Source organism: Electrona antarctica, assembly GCF_951216825.1.
Source record: "Electrona antarctica genome assembly, contig: scaffold_72, whole genome shotgun sequence".
Classification (NCBI taxonomy): domain Eukaryota; kingdom Metazoa; phylum Chordata; class Actinopteri; order Myctophiformes; family Myctophidae; genus Electrona; species Electrona antarctica.
Genome location: NW_027638235.1, coordinates 654,048 through 663,451, shown reverse-complemented (window position 1 = coordinate 663,451; position 9,404 = coordinate 654,048). Strand labels below are relative to the sequence as shown.

Genomic DNA, 9,404 nt, shown 5'->3' with positions numbered 1-9,404 from the left:
CGATCCCACACAGGGGTAAGGGGTCGACACTATGCCAGTCTAACCAGCGATCCCACACAGGGGTAAGGGGTCGACACTATGCCAGTCTAACCAGCGATCCCACACAGGGGTAAGGGGTCGACACTATGCCAGTCTAACCAGCGATCCCACACAGGGGTAAGGGGTCGACACTATGCCAGTCTAACCAGCGATCCCACACAGGGGTAAGGGGTCGACACTATGCCAGTCTAACCAGCGATCCCACACAGGGGTAAGGGGTCGACACTATGCCAGTCTAACCAACGATCCCACACAGGGGTAAGGGGTCGACACTATGCCAGTCTAACCAGCGATCCCACACAGGGGTAAGGGGTCGACACTATGCCAGTCTAACCAGCGATCCCACACAGGGGTAAGGGGTCGACACTATGCCAGTCTAACCAACGATCCCACACAGGGGTAAGGGGTCGACACTATGCCAGTCTAACCAGCGATCCCACACAGGGGTAAGGGGTTGACACTATGGCAGGTAAATAGAATGTTAGGGCATGTGGAGTTTGCTTTGGAGTTGCCAAAACTGCAAGTGCACATTTGAGTGAGGAGTCTGCTATAAACACAACACCAGATATATAGCTAGATTATAAACACAACACCAGATATATAGCTAGATAGCTATAAACACAACAATGGATATATAGCTAGATAGCTATAAACACAACACCAGATATATAGCTAGATAGCTATAAACACAACACCAGATATATAGCTAGATAGCTATAAACACAACACCAGATATATAGCTAGATAGCTATAAACACAACACCAGATATATAGCTAGATAGCTATAAACACAACACCAGATATATAGCTAGATAGCTATAAACACAACACCAGATATATAGCTAGATAGCTATAAACACAACACCAGATATATAGCTAGATAGCTATAAACACAACACCAGATATATAGCTAGATTATAAACACAACACCAGATATATAGCTAGATAGCTATAAACACAACACCAGATATATAGATAGATAGCTATAAACACAACACCAGATATATAGCTAGATAGCTATAAACACAACACCAGATATATAGCTAGATAGCTATAAACACAACACCAGATATATAGCTAGATAGCTATAAACACAACACCAGATATATAGCTAGATTATAAACACAACACCAGATATATAGCTAGATTATAAACACAACACCAGATATATAGCTAGATAGCTATAAACACAACACCAGATATATAGCTAGATAGCTATAAACACAACACTGGTATCGGTATTCGGTATCGGCTAACACAGACATTGTGGTATTGGGATCGGATACTAAATAAGTGTATCGGGACATCCCGATCTAAAACGTGACTTTATCGGCAAAAAAAGGTTGGAACAGAAATAGTGTCGCAACTGGGATTCAATCTCGGGAGGTGTGGATAACATGAATGCATTGAGGTGTGGATAACATGAATGAATTGAGGTGTGGATAACATGAATGAAAAGAGGTGTGGATAACATTAATGAATTGAGGTGTGGATAACATGAATGAATTGAGGTGTGGATAACATGAATGAATTGAGGTGTGGATAACATGAATGAATTGAGGTGTGGATAACATGAATGAATTGAGGTGTGGATAACATGAATGAATTGCACTTTTATACAAAGGAAATACATACGTAATAAAATACGCATGAAACATTTAGTAGAGAATAATCAGGGTAATCTTTTTTTATTAATTCATACTTCATTTCAATATTATCATTACAGGAAAAAAAACACCCTCTTCATTCTAGCGATACAGGAAGTACCACTTCATTATAGTCTTGTGTAGCCAGACTGTTTCCTGTTTCCTGTTTCCTGTTTCCTCTCGCAATGTTCACATGCTTCCGTCATACAGTCTGGAGCAACGGAAGCTCTGATCATGAGTTAAATATAAATACTTCCGTCATACAGTCTGGAGCAACGGAAGCTCTGATCATGAGTCAAATATAAATGCTTCCGTCATACAGTCTGGAGCAACGGAAGCTCTGATCATGAGTTAAATATAAATACTTCCGTCATACAGTCTGGAGCAACGGAAGCTCTGATCATGAGTCAAATATAAATGCTTCCGTCATACAGTCTGGAGCAACGGAAGCTCTGATCATGAGTCAAATATAAATGCTTCCGTCATACAGTCTGGAGCAACGGAAGCTCTGATCATGAGTCAAATATAAATGCTTCGGTAGTCTGTAGTTCCAGACTCTATAAGCATTCAGGAGATTGTGGAATAGTCACCTGGCTACACGAGACTATGTTCATCGTAACAATACAGGAAGTAACTTCCTCTTCATCATAACAAATCAGGAAGTCACTTCCTCTCCATCGTAGCGACACAGGAAGTCCAGAATGATGTCATTGCTTCGTTATTAAGTGCTGGTCATAATATTGTGTGCAGTGAGAAACTTGGGGTTACTTCAGTAACCCCAGTTAGTTGAGAAACCGGAGCAGAGTCCAGTGTGGAGACAGAAGGTCACGTAGCGTATACAAAAACACCTTCTCTTCATTTATATACTTTCTTTTGTTTTATATTCTTTTATATATAATAATAATCTGCTTCTTCTTCTTTTATTCAAAACGATTGATGAATGACAGGGTTTGATTGGTCGTCCCTTTGAGCAGGCCACGCCCACCAGGTCCAACCCAGAACCACAGAGCAGGAAGCAGTCGTACGGATGGAACAAAATAAAAACGAAATAGCACCCTCTAGAGGCAATGATGTGAACACTTCAGTATAGCACCCTCTAGAGGCAATGATGTGAACACCCCATTCATTATCCCCATAGACTAGCGCTGGTTCCACACATAGAAAGCCCATTCATTATCCCCATAGATCGATAGACTAGCACTGGTTCCACACATAGAAAGCCCATTCATTATCCCCATAGATGGATTTACTCTGAATCATGACCATAAACCATTGGATTCTGTGAATAATAAATTATATGACAGATATATACTATATATATATATATATATATACTAGAGTTAATAAATATATTTTCTTTTATGACACACAATCAAATATTTCATGGCAATGATTCGCCACCAGGAGGCGGGTTTGGCTTGGTTCCAGCCTTAAGATGACATTTATATTCATATTTTCGTAAATCTATCTATGAGGGGGGAAAAATATGAATGGTCTTTCTATCGGGGGAACCACAAAATGGCCGCCACTGCTCAGCCCTCCATCGGGGTGTGTTCTCTGGGTTGACCAGCGGACCCCGCATGACAACACACACACACATATATATATATATATATATATATATATATATATATACACATATATATATATATATATATATATATATATATATATATATATAGTTGGGATGCACTGATATATCGGCCGCACATCGGTATCAGGATATTTTAAAAAAAAGTTAACGTTAAAGGAGTTAACTCCAGTCACGTACAGTTCAACACAGCTGAGGTGTGTCCAGCTGATGCTCGTTAATGTTACCGAGGTGTCACTGATCAGCTGATGCTCGTTAATGTTACTGAGGTGTCACTGATCAGCTGATGCTCGTTAATGTGACTTGCATCAAGGCCGTTATTATGCAGATTCTGAACAGTTATTATTTCGTATAATGAAGATTCATTTGTTTCCCTGACATATCGGTATCAGTGTCGCCGAACTTGTTATTTTAACGTCGGTATCTATCAGTGCATCCCTAACAGTACACACAGGATATCCTGTGGAGAGAACAGGATGTACGAAGAGAGGAAAATGAAAAGACTCATTTCTTCTTTTGACTTCACGTTGTGAGTCCATCGCTCCAGGTGACTTCACGTTGTGAGTCCATCGCTCCAGGTGACTTCACGTTGTGAGTCCATCGCTCCAGGTGACGACAACCTGGTTATCATGACAACGTGGATGCTCAGAGTCCGTCGGTCAGGGGAGGAGGGGTCAGTGTGACCTCTGACCTCAGCGTTAGGGGAGGGGTCAGTGTAACCTCTGACCTCAGCGTTAGGGGAGGGGTCCTCAGGGTTAGGGTTGTCGTGGCACAGTGCTGCGTGAAGACGAGGGCTCAGAAAACCCTTCTGTAAACTCTTTGAAACGTTTAAATTAATTCACTAACGCCCCTAACGCACTGGTCCTCCATGCAGGGAACCCCCCACCCCCCAGGGGGTCCCTGGGGGTCCTTGGGTTCCAGGGGGTCCCCAGGGAGTCCTTGGGTTCCAGGGGGGACCCAAGGACTCCCTAGGGGGTCCCCAGGGGGTCCTTGGGTTCCAGGGGGTCCCCAGGGAGTCCTTGGGTTCCAGGGGGGACCCAAGGACTCCCTAGGGGGTCCCCAGGGGGTCCTTGGGTTCCAGGGGGTCCCCAGGGAGTCCTTGGGTTCCAGGGGGGACCCAAGGACTCCCTAGGGGGTCCCCAGGGGGTCCTTGGGTTCCAGGGGGTCCCCAGGGAGTCCTTGGGTTCCAGGGGGGACCCAAGGACTCCCTAGGGGGTCCCCAGGGGGTCCTTGGGTTCCAGGGGGTCCCCAGGGGGTCCTTGGGTTCCAGGGGGGTTCCAGGGGGTCCCCAGGGGGTCCCTGGGGGTTCTTGGGGCTCCAGGGGGTCCCCAGGGGGTCCTTGGGTTCCAGGGGGGTTCCAGGGGGTCCCTGGGGGTCCCTGGGGGGTCCTTGGGTTCCAGGGGGGTTCCAGGGGGTCCCCAGGGGGTCCCTGGGGGGTCCTTGGGTTCCAGGGGGTCCCTGGGTGTTCTTGGGGCTCCAGGGGGTCCTCAGCAACAGTAGTTAACATCATTTCAACCACTTCATCCATTTAATCTGCTATCACGCTCACCCAATCAGAACGCTCCCTACCCCACTGACTGACTGACTGACGGTCCGTCTCACCCAATCGCAAGCATTGGCGGGGCAGAGGGCGGGGCAGAGGGCGGGGTCTCCTGTAGGACGTCCCCCTGGTGTTAAAACAGAGCCATCCCAACCGAGACTTCTGATTGGCCTTCGCGTTTGAGTAAATGTTATCCCCGACTGCCAACTGGCCAATCACAGCAGGTCTTTGCACCAGTCATAGCCAGTCATAGCCACTCAAACGCGAAGGCCGTTCAGGGAATCAGCGCACGACGACTGATCTGCTACCGTGCGTCCCCATTGGTCCATTCAGGACAGTTGTAGTCACGTCCCCATTGGTCCATTCAGGACAGTTGTAGTCACGTCCCCATTGGTCCATTCAGGACAGTTGTAGTCATGTCCCCATTGGTCCATTCAGGACAGTTGTAGTCACGTCCCCATTGGTCCATTCAGGACAGTTGTAGTCACGTCCCCATTGGTCCATTCAGGACAGTTGTAGTCACGTCCTATTGGTCCAAACAGGACAGTTGTTGTCACGTCCCCATTGGTCCAAACAGGACAGTTGTTGTAGTCGCGTCCCTATTGGTCCAAAACAGGACAGTTGTTGTAGTCGCGTCCCTATTGGTCCAAAACAGGACATGTGGGCGTGGTCGAGAGTCGGAGCACCAAAACTGATGTCTAGTAGTTGAACACAATGATGTCGTAGTGATGTCATAATGATGTCATAATGAACAGTTTACAAGCAGCAACTAAATTATAGGAGAGGAGAGGAGGAAAGGAGGTAGGAAAGGAGAGGAGAGGACGAAAAGGAGGTAGGAGAGGAGAGGAGGAAAGGAGGTAGGAGAGGAGAGTAGGAAAGGAGGTAGGAGAGGAGGAAGGAGAGGAGGAGAGGAGGGGAGGAGGTAGGAGAGGAGAGTAGGAAAGGAGGTAGGAAAGGAGAGGAGGAAAGGAGGAAGGAGAGGAGAGGAGGAAAATGAGGTAGAAGAGAGGAGGAAAGGAGGTAGGAGAGGAGAGGAGGAAAATGAGGTAGGAGAGGAGAGGAGGAAAGGAGGTAGGAGAGGAAAGGAGGTAGGAGAGGAAAGGAGGTAGGAGAGGAGGAAAGGAAAGGAGGAAAGGAGGTAGGAGGAGGAAAGGAGGTAGGAAAGGAAAGGAGGAAAGGAGGTAGGAGAGGAAAGGAGGAAAGGAGGTAGGAGAGGAAAGGAGGAAAGGAGGTAGGAGAGGAGGAAGGAGAGGAGGAAAGGAAAGGAGGAAAGGAAAGGAGGAAAGGAGGTAGGAGAGGAAAGGAGGTAGGAGAGGAAAGGAGGAAAGGAGGTAGGAGAGGAGGTAGGAGAGGAGGAGAGGAGAGGAGGAAAGGAAAGGAGGTAGGAAAGGAAAGGAGGTAGGAGAGGAAAGGAGGAAAGGAAAGGAGGTAGGAGAGGAAAGGAGGTAGGAGAGGAAAGGAGGTAGGAGAGGAAAGGAGGTAGGAGAGGAGGAAAGGAAAGGAGGAAAGGAAAGGAGTCTATATCATGAACGGGACTGTAAATATTTTAAGGTGATAATATTCAGAACCATAAGAATCATAATAATAATAATAATAAATAGAATATTAATTAAGAATATCAATAATTATAATAATCAGGATAATAATAATATTACAGAATAAATCTCATATTTTATAGCTTTGATTATTTTTTTCTTCACTTGTTTTTTTGAATTCTTTCTCTGTTTGTAAATACAGTGTTCTCCTCGTGAGGGTGTGGCCTCCGCTCAGCTGGCTCCCGATTGGCTGTTGTTGCATATGATGATGGTGATGATGTCACAGCTAAAATGGCTGCCGGCCGGGTCAGACATGCATCACTTCCTGTCCTCCTCCTCCCCCGTTTCCTGTCCAGACAGGAAGTCCCCCCCGGCGGCGTTGCCATGGCGATCGGTCAGCGAGTGGGAGTGGCCATCTGGAACACAGAGATTAAAATATAAACATCAGGACACAAAGATAATAACATTGATATTATTAGTGCTTCTCAACCAGTGGTCCGGGGACCCCCAGTGGTCTTTGAGGGGGTTCCAGGTGGTCCCCATGCAGCTAAATGATAGAGAGTTGCTAACCAAATGGACCCTTAATCATAATCGTCCATTCAGCATCACATATTATAGTCACCTGATCATAATCGTCCAATCAGCATCACATATTATAGTCACCTGATCATAATCGTTTAATCAGCATCACATATTATAGTCACCTGATCATAATCGTCCAATCAGCATCACATATTATAGTCACCTGATCATAATCGTCCAATCAGCATCACATATTATAGTCACCTGATCATAATCGTCCAATCAGCATCACATATTATAGTCACCTGATCATAATCGTCCAATCACCATGACGTCCACCACCTCTCCTTTGTGCAACTCCACATACTGCTCTGTTTTGGGAGGAAGCATCAGGAGACCGTTGGCGCTGCGCATCGACATGAGGCGGGACGACACCTGGTTACCTGGAAGAAACCACACCCACAACATGAAACCACACCCACAACACATCGACATGAGGCGGGAGGACACCTGGTTACCTGGAAGAAACCACACCCACAACATGAAACCACACCCACAACACATCGACATGAGGCGGGACGACACCTGGTTACCTGGAAGAAACCACACCCACAACATGAAACCACACCCACAACCACACCCACAACACATCGACATGAGGCGGGACGACACCTGGTTACCTGGAAGAAACCACACCCACAACATGAAACCACACCCACAACACATCGACATGAGGCGGGAGGACACCTGGTTACCTGAAACCACAATACCCACAATGCACCTGGTTACCTGAAACCACAACACCCACAATGCACCTGGTTACCTGAAACCACAACACCCACAATGCACCTGGTTACCTGAAACCACAACGCCCACAATGCACCTGGTTACCTGAAACCACAACACCCACAATGCACCTGGTTACCTAAAACCACAACACCCACAATGCACCTGGTTACAATAACCACAACACCCACAATGCACCTGGTTACAATAACCACAACACCAACAATGCACCTGGTTACAATAACCACAACACCCACAATGCACCTGGTTACCTGAAACCACAACACCCACAATGCACCTGATTACCTGAAACCACAACGCACCTGGTTACAATAACCACAACACCCACAATGCACCTGGTTACCTGAAACCACACCCACAACACACCTGGTACCTGAAACCACACACACATGAAACCACACCCACACAACACACCTGGTTACCTGAAACCACACCCACACAACACACCTGGTACCTGAAACCACACCCACAACATGAAACCACACCCACACAACACACCTGGTACCTGAAACCACACCCACAACATGAAACCACACCCACACAACACACCTGGTACCTGAAACCACAGCCACAACATGAAACCACACCCACACAACACACCTGGTACCTGAAACCACAGCCACAACATGAAACCACACCCACACAACACACCTGGTACCTGAAACCACACCCACAACATGAAACCACACCCACACAACACACCTGATACCTGAAACCACACCCACAACATGAAACCACACCCACACAACACACCTGGTACCTGAAACCACACCCACAACATGAAACCACACCCACACAACACACCTGGTACCTGAAACCACATCCACAACATGAAACCACACCCACACAACACACCTGGTACCTGAAACCACACCCACAACATGAAACCACACCCACACAACACACCTGGTACCTGAAACCACACCCACATAACACCTGGTCATCTAACATAAGACATGGGCATTATGCTTGCTAGTGTGCGTGCGTGCGTGTGTGGTGCGTGCGTGTGTGTGTGATGCGTGTGTGCGTGCGTGTACCTGTACTCTGGGCCCAGGGCAGAGGTTCTTGGTGATGCCAGGTGAGAATACAGCGATGGTACTCTGGTCTGGGGTCCAACTTCACATCACATGACAACTGGAACGAACGAACACACACACACACACACACACACACACACACACACACACACACACACACACACACACACACACACACACACACACACACACACACACACACACACACACACACACACACACACACACACACACACACACACACACACACACACACACACACACACACACACACACACACACACACACACACACACACACACACACACACACACACACACTCTTTAGGCATTTATCACATTCAATGATGGTAGACAGACAGACAGACAGACAGACAGACAGACAGACAGACAGACAGACAGACAGACAGACAGACAACGCACCCTAGCTTTAATGATGGTGGGTCTATAGATCAGGTATTAGATGTATAGACTACGTACCCTAGCCTTAATGATGGTGGGTCTATAGATCAGGTATTAGATGTATAGACTACGTACCCTAGCCTTAATGATGGTGGGTCTATAGATCAGGTATTAGACGTATAGACTACGTACCCTAGCCTTAATGATGGTAGGTCTATAGATCAGGTATTAGATGTATAGACTACGTACCCTAGCCTTAATGATGGTGGGTCTATAGATCAGGTAT

At 46.8% G+C, this 9,404-nt stretch overlaps 1 protein-coding gene across 2 annotated transcripts in view; it reads right to left on the bottom strand.

Annotated features, from left to right (window-relative positions):
- Nucleotides 1-6,228: 6,228 nt before the first annotated feature.
- Nucleotides 6,229-9,404, bottom strand: part of gphna (gephyrin a) — a 51,052-nt gene continuing 47,876 nt past the window's right edge. The window contains exons 23-25 of one of the 2 annotated variants that reach the window (XM_079531127.1): nucleotides 8,718-8,814; nucleotides 7,179-7,316; nucleotides 6,229-6,767 (exon numbers count right to left, since the gene is read on the bottom strand). In XM_079531127.1, coding sequence (XP_079387253.1) covers nucleotides 7,183-7,316; nucleotides 8,718-8,814 — 231 coding nt within the window. In that variant the 3' untranslated portion in view covers nucleotides 6,229-6,767; nucleotides 7,179-7,182. The remainder of the gene's footprint in view (nucleotides 6,768-7,178; nucleotides 7,317-8,717; nucleotides 8,815-9,404) is intronic. The other variant, XM_079531128.1, reaches the window with a different exon arrangement.